The 18678-nt window shown below is 41.3% G+C and overlaps 1 protein-coding gene across 4 annotated transcripts in view; it reads right to left on the bottom strand.

Moving 5' to 3' along the window:
• Positions 1 to 18678, bottom strand: part of phkb (phosphorylase kinase, beta) — a 262162-nt gene that overhangs the window by 88819 nt on the left and 154665 nt on the right. For all 4 annotated transcript variants that reach the window (XM_060838109.1, XM_060838108.1, XM_060838110.1 and 1 more), the window contains 2 exons: positions 17464 to 17622; positions 16263 to 16357 (listed from right to left, as the gene is read on the bottom strand). In XM_060838109.1, coding sequence (XP_060694092.1) covers positions 16263 to 16357; positions 17464 to 17622 — 254 coding nt within the window. The remainder of the gene's footprint in view (positions 1 to 16262; positions 16358 to 17463; positions 17623 to 18678) is intronic.

Raw genomic sequence — 18678 nt, 5'->3', positions numbered from 1 at the left:
ATTCTAGCGAAGCCCTAATCAACATCAGGAGCATCTGGTTCTACCTTTTATGCTTTTGACTTACATTATGGTGGGTTACTCATGAGGCAATGGCAAGTTGCCATTTAAAAGGGATTACTGCTTGTTGATGGTCCAACTTGCCTCATTAATATTCCTTATAAAACATACCAAACAAGTTGAATGTTGAGAAAACTTGATTGGAAACCTAAATAGGTATTCAGTTCACTATTTACTCCAAAGAGCCTCCATAATGTATAGGACAAAATCACATCTCAAGGCATGAACCATGGGCACCAACTGCACATACCCTTCATCCATGGATAGTGATATCCGGCATTCAGCAATCCCTCATGACCATCATGGCACCTCTCCAATACACTGACAGGGTGCTCTGGAACAGCAGATTTGCAATACAGGGCACATTGACAAATAGTATTAAAAGGCTGCTGTGTGAATATTTTGTATGCATGGACAGGTGCCCAACTCATGGTTTGGATCAGACTGAATCAAAGGGTAGTTCACTTACTCCCTAACAGCATTCACACAGCATCTATGCCTTGTCTTGTCTTGTTTTGTTGTGCCTATTAGTGCAGTCACATAATCAGGCATCTTGTCTTGCTAGTCAGCTGTCCTCAGTCCAGAGGTGGACAACTTGTTTAACAGCACCATGTTCTGTCAATTTCATACCTATAAGCATGTGCCAGCAGTAAACACACTGCATGTGCAGCAAGCAGAGAATGATGTCTCAAAGTCATAGGGATGCATTCCTCATGGAAGTCATTGGAGATACCCAGTAGTCCCTGCGCTGTAAATCAAATGCAGCCTCCTATACCAGTACAGGGGAAGGGCAATAGTCAGGCGTTCTGTCGGGATGGTCTTGAGAGGATCTGTGCCTCTGTAGCTGGGAGGAGTGGATCCCTGTCAGTCCTGTGGGCAATTTGTAGAAGTTGTGTAGGGCAACCATGGTCAAGGAACTGTACAGTCACCAATCAGGAGTGTAGGTACTTCTCATCTGGACCTGTCCAATTGGGCAGCTCCAGGAGGTGGATCATAGTCAGTCTGTCTGCTCCATCTGCAGAAATTGGAGCAGTAGGGCATTGGAGGATGAAAAGGTAGGGCAAGAGCAGCCACTGCTTCGGAAGGAGACTTGGCAAGTCATTCTTTGAGACTGGAGACTACAGGCTGTGGAAAGTTGAGATGACATTATGGAATGAGGTTGGTGGGGGGGAGTAACAGTATCTGCAAGAGGGAGATACAGAAAAGCTGGATTGGAAGGGGTTCATGCACCCTGGCTTCAAACCGGGTGGGGAGGAGAGGGCAGGCGAGAGAGGAAGGTAGGATGAATGACACACCTGGCATGATCACCTTATACATCAGGGATAGGGAGGAAGGATGGTAGGTGCAGGGACATGGCTGGAGGTGCAAAGCCCATTGGGATAGCAGGAACGGATACCAGAAAGGGGATTTGGATGTTTGGGGGTTCAATGACACATTGAGGAGGAGAATGCAGACCATTAGTTGGGGAGTGTTCATTGTTTCCTTCCATTGTGCTGGAAATCAAAAGTGACGTGGAGATGCTGGTGTTGGACTGGAGTGGACAAAGTCAGAAGTCACATGATGCCAATTACAGCCCAACAGGTTTATTTAAAATCATAAGCCTTTGGAGCGCTGTTCCTTCATCAGGTGATATGGAGCGAGGCACACAGGCACAGAATATATAAGCAGAGAGATAATGGCAAGATAACTCCAGGTCAACAGATAAGTACAAATAGGGTGAATAGAGTGTCGACAGGCTGAATACCAACTCTTTGCAGGTGATCAAGTGTGTCAAACAAGTGAGTAAAATGTCAACAGCTGAATAACAAATGAAGAGATGACCTATGAATCAATTAATTAAGGCAGAGAGCTAATTACAAATAATAAACATAAAATGGTGCTAGAGACAAATCAAATGGTTATAATAACATGAGTAGGCATGACAAGGGTCTAACCAAAGTCATCAAAACCTGTACAAAGTAATTAAGGTAGAGAGATAATCACAAGTAATCAAGGTAATGGTACCAAAACAGAACAGTCAGGACGATTTTGACATCGTGAGACTTTGGAAATCAAAAGTATATAATAGGAAAGAAAATGGCTGTCAACACTTGGTGTAGGTAGGGTAAGTGACTTCACCTGTGAGGGATGGGCTGGAGGACCCACCAGAGAAAAATAACATTCTGCACAGACCCAAGCGCTGTACAGAACAACAAGCTGTGGGGTCACAATTCCTTGGCCACTGTAATGCATTACTTCTTTCTTTGTGTTGCACAACTGCCCCAGATATTGCTGATCAAATCATTCACACCTACATTTTGGGTTAAAGAGACGGTAAAAGAATAGGGATGTGGAGGGACTTTGAATGAGGATGGCCATGTATGTCAGCAACACCACAGCCCTGCATATACTTTGTTTCATTTGCTTCCAGATGATACAGTGGGCTCTCAGCATAATCTTCCAACCACGGAACATCACATATGGCTGTAAAGTAATGCCCCTTGCTGTTATAATGACATTTAGGAATTACACAGAGAGTCAAACAGCCAGACATAGAGTGAAATTAGGAACCTTTTTATAAAAAAAAGTGCAAAATTACATGCATTGCATTGTCACCCTGTCACTCATGTGCCTTCAATAGTCTTTTCTCCCTACTATTACGTTCTAGCGTATGTCCTGATTGAGTTTGAGTTTGATTTGGTGTTGTCATATATACCAAAATACAGTGAAAAACGTTGTTTTGTGTGCTATACAGACACATCATACCATACAAAGTGTATCAAGGTAGCAGAAGAGACTGCAGATTACTGCATTTCTGCAAGGAGGCTTAGATGGGCAAACCCAGGAATGCATGTGTCTGGACCAAACAAATTTCTGTATCAGAGAGAGACAACAAGGGGGAGGTCCCAGTCACCTCTGCAATGCCGAGTGGAGAATACTGAAGGGACTATATTTGACTCCTTCTTTGGTTGGGTGCCTTCTGCCACCCGAGGACCACTGACTATGATAACAGAATACTCTGATGGTGCTGCTCTTGGCCGCCTATGGCAGACACCAACTGGCCATTGGTAGAGCCGGATTATTGCATTACTCGCTGCACTGCTGCAGTTCCTGGGCAATGAGGGCCATTGTGTCCGACATGCCTGTCTACTGTTTCTGCTCCTCCCTGTGTATGTGGACAACGTCCCTGATTGCCAACACTTTTGGGTCCTCTTCTGCTTGGGACTGAGTAGCTGCCTTGTTTCCGGCAGTTATCGGAGTTTCAGCAGCCTGGAGTGTTTGTTCTTCAGCCCCTGTGGAGCTGTCACATTTAGGTGCTCACCAGATTGTGCCTGCACATTTTCCAAACCTAGTGTTCATGCTGAGGTGTCAGTATCTGAGCTGATGGGAGGGTGGAGTATGCACCCTAGTTAGTGGTTCTCCTGAGGCTTTGGGACTTGCATCCTCACAGGACGAAGAAGTGGCTTTTCAGGGGTCTGGCTACTTTGCTGCTGAGGTGATAAGATAGGCTGGCAGTACTTACAAACCACAAAAGAGAAGGCATGGCAGACTGTGCTAGGAGGTGTCATGCAATGAAGCAGACGGACAGTAGCATTGAAATCAAAGTCGAGTGGAATGAAGAATGGAACTTGATTGATGGGGCATGGATGCCTTGGCATCCCTGAGGAAGCCAAGACCAGGATTTTCTTCTTGTCCAAGATGAGGAACTTAATGTTAATACTCCTTCCACCTGTACCAGCTTTCTCTGCTCTGAGTGGGCTGTCATCTCCTCTAATGAGAGAAAAGAAAGGAATAAGTGAGATGAGGGTGGGTCATATGGCTGCTAATGCTGGCATAGGTAGGTGAAAGCTGAGGTGGAAACATAGACATGATTCAGGGTTAGTGGTGTGGGAGGGTGAAGGTTGGTGGGGAAGGGGAGGTGAGAGAGCAAATGAGGGAAAGTGTTTCAGGCAACAATAAAAAAGGCAGAGCATGAGCCTTGGTGGGAACTGGTAGCACAGAGATGAGTGAGACACTTACCCTGCTGCAGTGGAAAAAGCTCATTGCACTGCTGGCTATTTCTGGGGACTGCAGAGATGGCACTGATCTGGGTATTGACCTCAGACTGGGCTGCCCAGGGTCTGGTGTCATGGCAACTAGCACTGGTCTCCTGGAAACAGAAAAGTTCTTCTTTGCAACATCCTTTGACCAGGGCCTCTAGGTCCCTATTACAGAATTGCAGTCCCATCTCTCTCCCTTCTCTGACATGTTCATGACGAGATGTGTGGTTTTAGAATGCCAGTGCGCGTCTGCATATACAGATATGGCAGAACACCCACTAAGCCTCATGGTGGAAATCCCTCCAAAAACCTCAACAAAACAGACTTCACCAAAGGAACATAAGATTCAGCATATTAAAACCAATGGTGCAACTTGTGGAGTAGTCAGTTTTGATTTTCAGTACATTCCTCTCATCCCAGTCATACACAGGAATGGAGCGATCTGAACAAGGAATGGAGGGATATGGACCAGGGGTAGGCAGAAGGGATTAGTTTTGGCTCAAATTAAACAAATCCCTTCTGCCTGCCTTTAGTCCATATCCTGCCATTTCTTGGTCCATATGCCTCCATTCCTTGCATATTCATGTACTTTCCTAAACATCCTTTAAAGACTCCTAAGGTATCTGCTTTCACCACATCCCTAGCAGTTCATTCCAAACACCTACCACACTCTGTGTAAAAGAAATTGCCCCTCACTTCTCCTCTGAACTATCCCCTTCTCAGCTTAAATGCATGCTCCCTAGTATTAGACATTTCAACTCTATCTATGCATTTCATAATTTTTATTGACTTCTATCAAGTCTCCCTTCAGCCTCTGCAGCTTCAGAGAGAAATAAAAAGCTTTACTAGCCTCTCCTTATCGTTCATACTCTCTAATCCAGGCAGCATCTTGATAAACCACTTCTGTACCATCTCCAAAGCCTCCATATCCATTCTGTAATGTGGTAGCCAGAATTGAACACAATTCTCTAGGTATGGCCTCTCCAAAGTCTTATAAACATGACATCCTGGCTCTTGTACATAATTTCCTGACGAATGAAGACAAGTATGCTATATGCCTTTTTTACCACTCTATGTCCTTGAGTAGCCACTTTCAGGGAATGTGGATTTGAACCCCAAGATCCCTCTACATCAAGGTCCTGTCTTTAATTGTATAGTTTTCCTTAACATTTGGTCTCCCAAAGTGCAGCACTTCACACTTACTCTGATTAAACTCCATCTTCCTGTTACCTGCCCATATTGGGACTGATCCTGCTAGATCCTTTTACAAACTTCTATATAATCCATAACTTCACCAATCTTTGTGTCGTCTGCAAGCTTACTAACCCACTTATCTACATTTCCATCCAAGTTATTTATATATATATTACAAACAGCAGAGGTTCCACTACAGATCCCTGCAGAACACCACTGGTCATGGACCTCTAGCCAGAAAAACTCCCTTTCACCACTACCCTTTGCCTTCTTTACCTGCAATACCCAATTCTGAATTCATGCAGCCAAGTCATTGTGGATCCCAAGCATCCTAATTTTCTAGATGAGCCTATCATAAAGGACCTTGTTGAAAGCCTTACTAAAATCCATGCAGACATCCATTGCTCTACCCTCATCGGTCACCTTTGTCACCTCCTTGAAAAATTCAATCAAGTTATGAAGACATGATCTACCTTGCACAAAGCCATGCTTACCATCATTAATTAGGCCATTCTTTTCCAAATGCACATAAATCCTATTCCCTAAGAATCCTCTCCAAAAGTTTCCCAACCACCAATGTGAGGCTTATCTGTCTATAGTTTCCTGGATTATCCCTATTTCCCTTCTTGAGCAGATACATTAGATACTTTCCAGTCCTCCGGGAGCTCTCCAGTGACTAGCAAGTATTCAAAGATCTTGGTTAAGGTCCCAGCAACGTTCGCTATTGCCTTAGTCAATAACCTGCAATAGATACCATTGTGCCCTGGCAACTTATCCACCTTAATGCTTTTCAAGAACCCCAGCACCACATCTTTCTTGATCTTAACATGTCCTAGCATATTAGCAAGTTCCACACAACTCTCACTATCCAGTCATAACACTTTTATTGCTAATTTGCTGGTAAACTAAGAACATCACCAGGGCATTTAAATTAGAAAAATGTGGAAATATGGAAACATTCAATGCTGGTGACCGTTCTCTGCCTGTAAATACGCAAAAACTCAACATTTGATTGTTTATTGCCTAAACCTGTTTCTAAGATGTTAAATTTACTGTGTGTGTCGGGGGGACTTTGTCTTACTGAACTACATTTCATAGATAGCTACTTGAGATACCCACAGATGTAACTCACTATGTAAGAAGAGTCATCATAGAACTATACTCAGTAGAATCAACTACTAGACATAAAAGGTTTTCCCACCTTTCCCATACTTGATTTCGACATTAATGTCACAAAAAGTAGCTTAGGCTGTCTTATTTCACACAGAACCCAATGCCTACTGCTCAAATAATTTATAATTCAAATGGAGTAGCAGCAGTGACCTCCATCACAGAATATTAAGATATGCAGATTTCAGGTCATCTTTCTCATACATTTAAGAAAGATGGGAAGACCCTGCCAGAACTTCTTTCCGAATTTAACAAAGTTCTCATTTTTACTCATTTGTTCTGTGAATAATGAACATCTCCAATAATGACCTTCTTCTGTTGCCTTAGCATAATATCACTAAGATCAATAACAACTTGTTCCAAGCAGCAGAGCTTCTCAATCTTGCAAGACAGTAGATTGATTACATTTACTTTCGAAAGGGCAGGAAACCTTAGCCATTGCAGACTTGGCTCCTTGTTGGGCTGTGGAAGTAGGTGTACTAACTATTATCTGTAAACTATAATGAGACAAAGACAAATTGTTAGATTGCTAAAGGGATCTTATAAAAGAAATGAGCTATATTTCAGTTGGTGGATGTGTGGGTGATGAATTTCAATTAGTCAATGGGAAATGAGGAGAGTAAATTCAGGATGAGTTATCACCTCAAATGTCTTCATCTTCTATGAGGAAACAATCAAATTTCCAGTCAAGACAAGATATTTCACTGTGACAAACACAAGTATAAAATCACTTTTGCCTAGTCTCTGATAGATGAAGATACACTGAAAACCAAGCCACATGGTTAATCCTTACCCTAATACTTGACTATAAGGCTACGTGTGCTGAAACTCCAAGTATAAATAAATTCCACCTTTTCTCACAAACTGCTCAAAACAATTAGACACTGTGATAGTGTACCATCTTTGAGCCAGAAGGCCTGGGTTCAAGTCCCACCTGCTCCAGAGGGGTGTAGTAGCACCGCTGAACAGGTTGATTAAGAAATATCTACAGATAGTGATAACTAACAGTGTTTTTGCTGACAGTACATCAACCTGTACAGTGTAATAGAGGTTAGCCCTCGATAAACCTTTTTTTAAACAAACACATTTAATGAAGCATTACTGGCTGAAATACATGCAAATGTAAGACTTTTTATTCCAAGGGGTGCAGTCTTCATCGCTGCTTACGTCCCACAAAACTGCTGACCATTCAGCTTCTACTCCTCATCCCCACATTATGGAATCATAGAGATTTACAGCACGGAAACAGACCCTTTGTCCAACTTATCTATGCCGACCTGATATCCTAATGTAATCTAGTCCCATTTGCTAGCACTTAGCCCATACCCCTCTAAACCCTTCCTAATCATATACCCAACCAGATGCCTTTTAAATATTGTAACATTAGTTGATTGTTAATGATTTTCTGTCTTCAGGTATTGTCATTTACTTCTTTAAATCTGTCATCACTTCTTGCTTCAGGAAAAGCTATTTATGACCCAGTGTCCTTGCAAACTATTGCAAACTTCCTACTGGATAAGCATAAATTTCCTTCTGAAATATTGGGAAGACCAAAGTCATCGTCTTTGGTTTCGATCCAATTTCTGCTCCTCAGTCACTGACTCCATCCTTCTCCCTGACAAATTTGAGATTAAGCTAACCTGTTCAAACCTGGTGTCCTAATTGTTCCCAAAATAAGCTTCTGACAACATACTTGCACCATCACTAAAACTGCTCATGTCCAACACTGCAATGTCATTCAACTTTGTCGTGGCAGTACTCATCTACAGCTGTATTTGTTCCCCTTGATATTCAACAGCAGTGCATTTACCGAGATTGCCACTAACAACATCTTGCGGATTACTATTGTATATGAAAATCTGAATTAAGTGCAGAAATAGGCTATTTTGCCGCTTGAGCTCACTCTGCCATTTAATAAGACCATGACTAAACTGATTGTTTTAAATTCCATCTCCCCATAACCTTTGATTATCTTGCCTAACAAAAAAAGGTCTAACTCCCCCTTAAAAACATTCAAAGACTACACCACCCGAGGCAGAGTTCCAAAGTTGCACACCCCACAGAGAAATTTTCTCATCTCTGTCTTAAAAATATAACCCTTAATGTTTCAACAGCGCATCCTAGGTTCAGATTCATCCGCCAGAGTTTCCATGTACACCTTTCCAGCCCATTCATGACATATATACTTCAATAAAGTTACCCTTCACCCCTCTAAACTCCAGCTGAAACAAAACTCCCTGAGCAGGAACTGGACTAGAGTAGCTACATAAATACTGTGGCAAAAAGAGGCTGGGAATCCTGCAGCAAATACTGTTTATGTCATAGTAAAGGTAATTGAGATTACACTTTCACCTAAGTAGGAGGTTGACTTCTACATCAGTAATATTTTCAAGGAGTTGAAATCTATAAATGTACTTGTGTACAATGAGGGTAAAACCTTACTCAATTGCCATATTCCACATTATGCTTAATAACAATAGCATAATATTTAAGATTCACCAAAGGTTCCAAATTTTTTGAGGGAACATGAGTGACTCCATAGTTACCATATTGGAAATCTCAACTGCTGCCAAAATGTTCTCCTTCCTGATTTCATGCTCATATTCTCTCCATTCCTCCCTCTTGTCATTTCTGTGCCAAGTGCTTGCTCACAGCGGGAGGACAGACTAAAGGATGATGATAGTGTTATCTGCAGCATTGTCTGCAAGGTATGATTTACTGAGTGCGAATATGTCAGACTATTATTTGACTAGTCTGCTTGACAGCTCACCCAATTTTGGCACAGGCCTGCAGATGTTAGTAAGATCATTTTGTTAGGAGACTATTTTGCAATATTGACAGAGTTTAGGTATGCAATTGTTGTTCCTGGTGCCTAAGACAATACTGGGTGGTCAATATGCTCTTATTCCATTTCAGGGGGGATTTAAGAGGCAACTCCATGGCTGTAGTTCTGGAATCATATATAGGTCAGACCAGGTAAGGACTCCCTCCCTTAAAGGACATTAGTGAATCAGATGAGCTTTTTAAACAATGGCAACAATTTCAAGGTCACCATTAGCAAGACTGACTTTTAATTCCAGATTTATTAACTGAATTTAAATTCCCAGATCCCATGGAAATGTTTGAACAGAGCATGGGCATGGCTGTTATAGACCAAGTCAGACCACTCAAAATATTCTTAAGCAGGCAGTCCAGACCATAAGTTTGCAATTTGTTTCGGTAAGTGTAAAGTGAAAATTACCTGGAGTAAGTTAGAGAGGTTGACTACAGGTTTTAAAACAGACAAAAATTTATTCACAAAATTGCACAATGAAACACAAAGAACTGAATAAGAACCCCTACATATCTCCGTCTATCCAAATTAGACTTAATTATGCTGTTCTGACTACACACAATAATCCCAATAACTCCTTAAAACACAGTAAAAAAAATGGAACAAATGCTTACAGGTTGAAGTTAGAAGGGCAGAACGAGAGTGAGTTTGTTTCCACACAGCTCACCGTTGAACTCCTAACTGGTTCAGGACTGAACTGCTCAGCTAGAGAGCTGATCATTCCTCTTTCATTATATAGGTCACTTCTAAAACATGACCGCTTTGGCTTGAAGTCTCATCTGTTTACATATAGACAAAAAGGACTCTCAATACCCTTTAATCTCTGTACCAAACAAGTTTAATTGGCACTAGGAAATGCTTATGACCCCTTTGAAAAAAAACAAGCATACAGTATCCTTGAGAAAAGGAATAGCTTTTAGAAAAAAATGACCAGCTTCATGACACCACCCCGCTTAAAAAAAGAACCATCAATACCAAAAGATGGCTTCATTTTTAAAAATCCGGCTAGTAGTGTAAACACACATATACACGGTACTAACTACACACATGCAAATATGCACAACCACATGCAAATTCAGGCTGCAACACACCCGCCACCAAATGCCCCAGTTTCTTATTTGAGTCTCGATAATACATTGGCAATCACGATTTTGCAACCTGCCACATGCACAATTGTCAAATTGAATGGGTGCAACAACAAACTCCATCTAAATAGTTTGGCATTCTTGTCCTTAAATTTTTCCACAAATGTCAATGGGTTATGATCAGCATATACAATTGTTTCAGATGCATTGCTGGTAATATAGACACTAAAATGTTGTAATGCCAACACCAAGCTCTTTCTCCACCATTGAATATTTCTGTTGGTGAACGTTCAACTTCCTGGAAAAATACCTGATGGGTCTTTCAATCCCCTGGTCATCCTCCTGTAGGAGCACTGCACCGAGACCCACATTACTGGCATCGATAGTCACCTTGAAAGGCTTCGTGTAATCTGGTGTGGCTAATACCGGGGCAGTGGTTAACACCGTTTGTAGGCTGTCAAGTGCCTTTTGACAGTCCGCTGTCCACTGAAACTTCTTGCCCTTATTTAACAATTCGGGAGTGGAACGGCCACACAGCTCAAGTTCAGTACAAACGGTAAAATCCACTCAACTCCAGCAACTGTGGTACAACTTTTTTCATCGATGGTGTGGGAAATTCCCCTATTACTTTCGTTTTTACATCTTGTGATGCCATTTGCCCATATCCAATAACATGGCCCAGGAAAGTGAATTGGGCTTTGGCAAATTCACTTTTAGCTAGGCTTATCACCAAGCCTGCCTTCCGAATTCGATCGAACGAGTCCGATAAATGCTGTCAATGTTCCTTCTATGAGTGACTAAAAATCACCAGGTCATCAATATACACCACACAGTTGGGTACCCTGGCAAAGACCTTACTAATCAGTCTCTGAAAAGTGGCTGGAGCTTTTTTCATACCAAATGATATGACTTTGAACTGATATAGTCCATTTGGCATTTCAAAAGTCAAAATTGCCTTTGCTCTCTGACAGAGGTACTTGCTATTAGCCTCTGAGCAAGTCCACCTTAAAAACGTAAGTTGCTTGTCCCACTTTTTTGACATAGCCCTCCAACCATGGAATTGGATATGCACCAGTCTTTGTAACGGCGTGACTTTGCAATAGTCCGCACATAGCCGTTTGATAGCATCTGGCTGAGTTCCAGTCACTAAAACTCACGTTGATTATGCCATCTTGAAGCATATGTGCTCTATCTTCTTTTGGTAGAGGGTTATGTCGAAAAGGATGTTGCTTAATTGGACCAGTATCTCCTATATCTACATCATACACAATTAGGTTAGTACTTCCCAGTTTATTTCCTCATAATCCAGAACATCAATTAAATCTTTCTCTGATGGACCCAAGCACAGTCAGACTGGTTTTCAAGCTAGAGGCCATTGGGCAAGGAAGTCTACTGCACATGACTACAACCAAGGGGAGAGGTTAGATATCAAAAAGATTTGCGGATACTGATTGTGGTTGGAAGTTGGGCTAATGGAGAGAGGATACTAGGTGGTGGAGATCTGATGGTGTTGATAAGGGCACCTGATCAGGTGGTGGGGCAAGATTCGAATGATGCTCATATTGGGAGAAAGGGATGGTGGACAGGGGGACCAACAGTGAGGTTCAGGCACACAGCTTGTAATGTGCAGCAGTGGGTGCACAACATTTACTGAACAACTTGTTGGGCCTGCAGAAATCGGTCCTGTTTCTCTTGATCCACAAACAGTGTGTAAAAGCAATCACCTCACGGATTCAGCGCATTTCAGTTTCTTACAGCTGCTGGATTTTCCAAGCTGAAAATGTGTTGCTGGTTAAAGCGCAGCAGGTCAGGCAGCATCCAAGGAACAGGAAATTCGACATTTCGGGCATAAGCCCTTCATCAGAATGAGGAAAGTGTGTCCAGCAGGCTAAGATAAAAGGTAGGGAGGAGGGACTTGGGGGAGGACCGATGGAGATGCGTTCCCAGGCGCCTAGGAACCCTCCAACCACAAGGGATGAACTCAGATTTCTCCAGTTTCCTCATTTCCCCTCCCCCCACCTTGTCTCAGTCGATTCCCTCGAATTCAGCACCGCCCTCCTAACCTGCAATCTTCTTCCTGACCTCTCCGCCCCCACCCCACTCCGGCCTATCACTCTCACCTTGACCTCCTTCCACCTATCACATCTCCATCGCCCCTCCCCCAAGTCCTCCTCCCTACCTTTTATCTTAGCCTGCTGGACACACTTTCCTCATTCCTGATGAAGGTCTTATGCCCGAAATGTCGAATTTCCTGTTCCTTGGATGCTGCCTGACCTGCTGAGCTTTAACCAGCATCACATTTTCAGCTGTGATCTCCAGCATCTGCAGACCTCACTTTCTCCGCTGGATTTTCCAAGGTCTGCAAATCCTTACCATCACAAGTGACAAACATAATTACTGTTAAAATATGAACATGAGCCTCAACATAAATCACTCCAGCAGGCAGACTGGTTAGTCATCCCTTGCCTTGCCTCTGTGAAAACCAGAAATGGGGAACCTCAAGGCACTATGAGTTCTTCTTCAGATACCTTTAATTGTAATCGCTGACCTCATCCAGTAATGTTTAAGAGTTCTGATTCGTCCAACTCATTCTAGCTTATTGCAGACAAGGCTGCACTCTGACACTGATAATACAATCTAATTTTATAATAACCTCATAATGATTGAGCTTATTTTTGCTCGAATGATCTGTTACTCAGAAACATTCAGCATTTTTTCTAAGATTCTAAATATTTCATGCAAGTCAGTTTCAGCATGGCTTTCAAAATCTTAAATAGGTAGAACTAGAAAGCTACATTATTCCTTTAGGCACTGCAATACTTTTAGCCTAGATTTAAAACAGAGTACTTCATCATAACAGTCTTTCTGCCAACCATTATAAAGTTTATTTGTCAACTCAAAGGATTGAGGAGCATGTATTAATTTAATTATCTGATCTTTTTAAAATGATACAATTTCCTTTCTGACATTTCTTTGCAGAAATATGAACAGAGCCTATAAAGGGTTACTTGAGCATAGAAGAACAAGCTGGATGAACGTCAAAACATATTGAGGTTCTGAGATCTATTTGTACTCTCTTGTTTTTTATTGTTTCTGTTTCACTGATCTTTTCTTTTCTTCCCTTTCCTGTTGACATTTGGGTTTGGCTTTTTATTTTCTTTCTTTCTTAATTCTATTTCTCAAATTTTGTTCTTTTCAAACTTCTACTATTCATTTCCAATTATCATAATGCATTAATTTTCTGGGTTCTTGTAATCAAATGCCAATCTTCCCATTCTGTTTTATACAAAGGTGAGAGCTCTACATTTCTGACAGGAGATTCCAATCAGGGTTCCTTAAGAAACGAGGAGCCTCACTTCCATTCTAACAGAGCTTTCATAGTTCAGAAATGTCAAGAGAAGGAAAACTATTCCCCCAAATCACAGTAGCTAGTTGCCATATTTTGAAATTCTCCTGCTCCTTGGATGCTGCCTGACCTGCTGCGCTTTTCCTGCAACACATTTTCAGCTCGTATTTCCAAGTCAGGCTGGCAACTGAATTAAAGGGTAACTTGCAGGTGGTGGCATCTGTATCTGTTACCCTTGTTTATCCAGATGAAAATGGTTGTTTGTTTGGAAGGAGCTGTCTAAAGATAGTTGGCGAATTTCTGCGTTGCACCTTGTAGATGGTACACACTGCTGCTACTGAGCACTGGTGTGGAGCGTGTGCATGTTTGTGGTTGTGGTGCCAATCAAGTGGGCTGCTTTGTCTTTGACGGTGTCAAGCTTCTTGAGTTTTGTCAGAGGTGCACTCATTCAGGCAAGTGAGAGTATTCCATCACACTTCTCGCTTGAGCCTTGTAGATGGTAGACAGACTTTGAGGAGTCAGGAAGTTGAGTTAATCTCTGCGGTATTCCTAGCCTCTGACCTTTGCAGTCGTCTTTAATGTGGTCCTTGCCCTATAATGCGGCTGCATTTTGTGCTGATCTCATCTTAGCACATGTGTCTTTCTGGCCTTCCTGAAGCCAAGTCAAAAGCCCATGTGATAGCAAATGTGGAAGATATTGATATCTAGTTCAAACTGTAAGGATCGACTATCAGTTCAGTCTTGATTATGGTACGATTCAGCTAGAAAATGGGCAGCATTGGCATATGCCTCTATGCAAAACAATCTCTTGTAGAACTGACTGGTACTGCTGCATTAGGAAAAATATGATACTGAACACGTAACAAAAAGTAACTTGCACATAAAACTCCACTATATCTCCAAATAAACAATGTAGACATCTATGCATTAATATAGTTGAATGCTAATATTACACATTCAGATCAAAAAGTCCTTGTACAAGTCGGGGTACAACAGGGTTTTCAGAAAATTATAGCTGTAACTCAATGGTACAATGTTTGCTCGAGTTAGAAGATTCTGGATTCAAGACACATTCCAGCAACTTGAACATAGAATCTGATTGAACATCATTACATACGTTAAGGAGCTTCTGTTGGACTATACTGTCTTTCAGAGGAAACATTAAATTTGCCTTTTCAGGTTGATGCAAAAAAAAACATAATTCATGATGCAAAAGATCTTATTTAACTATACCACAAAAACAGTTTATCTATGTTTCATTGTTGTTTGAGAGACCTCACTGTGCACAAATTGGGTGAACTATTTCCTACATTACATTAGTGACTAAAACTAATTGGCTGTAACGCAGTTTAGGAAGACATCAGGCTGTGAAATAAATGCAAATTTTGTTTATTATGAAGTTCTCAGTTTGCAAAGGCACTTTTAAGACATGCCTTAACTCATCATGTTGGACTGCTAATAAGTTTACCACAGTTTGCAAGAGAAATCATCCATTATTTAGTCACAATTATATAAATATCTTTGACATCCCATAAATTACTAGTATTTGATCACAGTATGATGAAATTATCATACTATAAGCATTTCAGAAACAAATTTATTTATTTGAGCAGTTTAGTTGTATTATGTATTGCTAATGGCACCATGTTTAAAGGAGGATGTAAATACATTGTGAAGTGAACAGATCCAGGGATGACATGAGAAAAGTTGGGAGTGTTTTTCCTGGAGAGGATAGCTTAAGAGGTTGTTTGATTGAACTTTTCAACATCATAAGAGGTCTGCACAGAGTGGAGAGGGAGGAACTGTTCCTACTCGTAAAAGGACCAAGAACAAGAAGAAATTATGATTTGAGAAAAATTTTTTTTCAAACAGTGAGTGATTATGCCTGGAATGCACCACTTAGAAATGTAGTAGAGATAAGTTCAATTGAAGCATGCAATAGGGCAGTAATTATTATTTATATAAAAAGAACACATAGAATTATGGGAACAGGTTGGGAAAATGGCTCTAAGTGATGATATTCCTTCAAGTAGTTAGTGCAGATACAATGGGCCAAATGGCCTCCATCTACAGGATAGTAAAAAGTGAGGTCTGCAGATGCTGGAGATCAGAGCTGAAAATGTCAATGAAGATTCCTGATGAAGGGCTCTGGCCCGAAACGTCGAATTTCCTGTTCCTTGGATGCTGCCTAACCTGCTGTGCTTTAACCAGCAACACATTTTCAGCTCCATCTACCGGATGGCAATTTTGTGATTAACTGCTCATCTGAAATAACAAAAACTCTGGCTACAACTGACCATCATATTATATAGCTAGTCAATTCTTAAGTAGCTCCTATTAATATTTTTCACAGTTACATTAAATACAATTTAACAACTGTCTTTGATATGGTGTTTCACCAAACTATAAAACCTAATAGCAACAGTATAAAGTCAGTAAATTGCTTTCAAGAAAGCTCAAGAATTTTTGAAAGTTTACTATTTTAAACTTTGTTTTCTCTCCCAGTTTTCTAGTTAGATTAATTTAAGTACATTGGCTGAACTGTCTTTAATACTCACCTGGTTAGAATACCTCAAGCTGATATTTCTCTGATCCTTTGAAGGCACATATCGTCTAGCAGGGTCCAGATCCTTCGGGCTTATCAATTCGTCCACTATTGTGGATTGGGCACAAGGAAATAATTGATTGTTAATTAAAATTCAGCCAGCATATTATATCATACAAACTCGTCCAAGTATGGTGATGGCGAGCATGAGGGGCATAGCTTTAAATTGAGGGGTGATAGATATGGGATAGATGTCAGAGGTAGTTTCTTTACTCAGAGAGTAGTATGGGCATGGAATGCTTTGCCTGCAACAGTAGTAGATTTGCCAACTTTAAGTACATTTAAGTCGTCATTAGACAAGCATATGGACGTACATGGAATCGTGTAGGTTAGAATCATAGAGATGTATAGCACGGAAACAGATCCTTCGATCTAACCAGTCCATGCCTACCAGATATCCCAACCCAATCTAGTCTCACCTGCCAGCACCCAGTCCATATCCCTCCAAACCCTTCATATTCATATACCCATCCAAATGCTTCTTAAATGTTGCAATTGTACCAGCCTCCACTACTTCCTCTGGCAGCTCACTGCATACACATACCACCCTATGTGTGAAAAGGTTGCCTCTTAGGTCCTTTTTATATCTTTCCCCTCTCACCCTAAACCTATGCCCTCAAGTTCTGGACTCCTTGACCCCAGAGAAAAGACTTTTTCTATTTATCCTATCCATTCCCCTCATACTTTTGTAAACCTGAGGGTCATCCCTCAGCCTCCGCGCTGCAGGAAAAACAGCCCCAGATTGGTATGACAGGTCGGCGCAACATCGAGGGCTGAAGGGCCTGTACTGCACTGTTATGTTCTATGTTCTATGTAGTCTGATAGTCTGCCCAACTCTGCTCCTCCACTCCTTGTCAACTTCTAGTGGCTGCACCCATTCTTGTTTAATTATCACTTCTGTTCTTGCCAACCTATGTTGGTTCTGTATAACCTGCATCTCAGATGTGAGGTTTTTATCCTTGTGTTCAAAACTGTCCATGGCTTTAAGTAGCCCCACTCATAACATTTTTGCAACTGCTCGAGCAGTGTTACTTTTCCTTATACTTCTGTAAATCACCTTGGGATTTTTTTTCCACATTAAAGGAGCTATATAAAAGCATGTTGTTGCTGGTTTCAAATTTAATTTGTTGAGCCAACAGAATTATCTTACTTACCAAGCAGCTTTGCAATTATGTACAGGGCCTGTCCCCATAAGAAAAGACTTCCATCATGTCCAGAATTACTAGGAAAACGCTTTAGGCTGCCGGGTGCTATCCTTTCTGATTCAATAAAATCAGCCGGTACATAATAGTACTTTGGTATAACTGCAAAGCCTGTAGGGTTAAGGAATAGATATTGATTAAACATATGCATCATAAAATCCATTGACATCCCAAACAAAATGAAAAACAAACGTATTTATATGCAAACTCCACTGTAGTCAAGCTTTTCTTGAAGAAAACCTCAGGTGATTGGGGTAGACTTAGGTTTCAAATTGACCTTCACATTTCCTTTGTTATTCTTGCTTGTTCAGCTCATGTTGTTAAGTCCAACAGTGCAAAATTCAAAATTGCAGCTTAATAATAAAGTAACACATTGATAATTATTGCAACCTTCGTGCACATATACAAATATGCATAATATGAACAGGAATAGGCCATTCAATCGCTTGAACCTGTTCGGTTAGTCAATAAGATCAGGGCTGATATAATGTGGCCTTAACTGCACTTTCTTACCTGTCTCCCCTCAATAACCCTAGACTCCTTTGCCAATCAAAAAGCTTCCACATTCAGCCTTGAATATATTCATTTACCAAGCCTCTACTGCTTGTTGGGTTCAGGATTCCAAATACTAATGATCCTCACAGAAGAAAATCTTCCTCATAGGATCATAGAATCTCTGCAGTGTGGAAGCAGGCCATTCAGCCCATTGGGTCCACACTGCCCCTGGGAAGAGTATCCCACCCAGACCCACTCCCCTACCCCAACCTGTAACCCTGCATTTCCCATGGACACTATGGGCAACACATGAACAGAAAGCAGGACTGTACACCAGCACTTCAAAGGAGGCTCACTGATGATGTTACCTAGCATGGTGACAAAACGTCTGAGAACAAACCTTCCACTCAGCGAGCAAACCTACAACCTGAGCTACAAATCTTCACAAAAATCACAAGTTCCTTCACTGTCACTAGTTCAAAAATCTGGACTCGTCTCTTAATAGCTGTGTGGACGTATCTACATCATATAAACTGCAGTGATTCAGGAAGACAGTTCATGACCAATTAGGGTTGGGCAATAACTGCAGGCATAACCAACAATGTTCATACCCTTTGAGCGAGCATGTGTATAAAATACAAACAGAATTAGTCCCTGGGTTGAATTAATTCA

The sequence above is a fragment of the Hemiscyllium ocellatum genome, chromosome 17 (assembly GCF_020745735.1).
Source record: "Hemiscyllium ocellatum isolate sHemOce1 chromosome 17, sHemOce1.pat.X.cur, whole genome shotgun sequence".
Taxonomy (NCBI): Eukaryota; Metazoa; Chordata; class Chondrichthyes; order Orectolobiformes; family Hemiscylliidae; genus Hemiscyllium; species Hemiscyllium ocellatum.
This window is presented reverse-complemented; position numbering and strand designations above follow the sequence as displayed.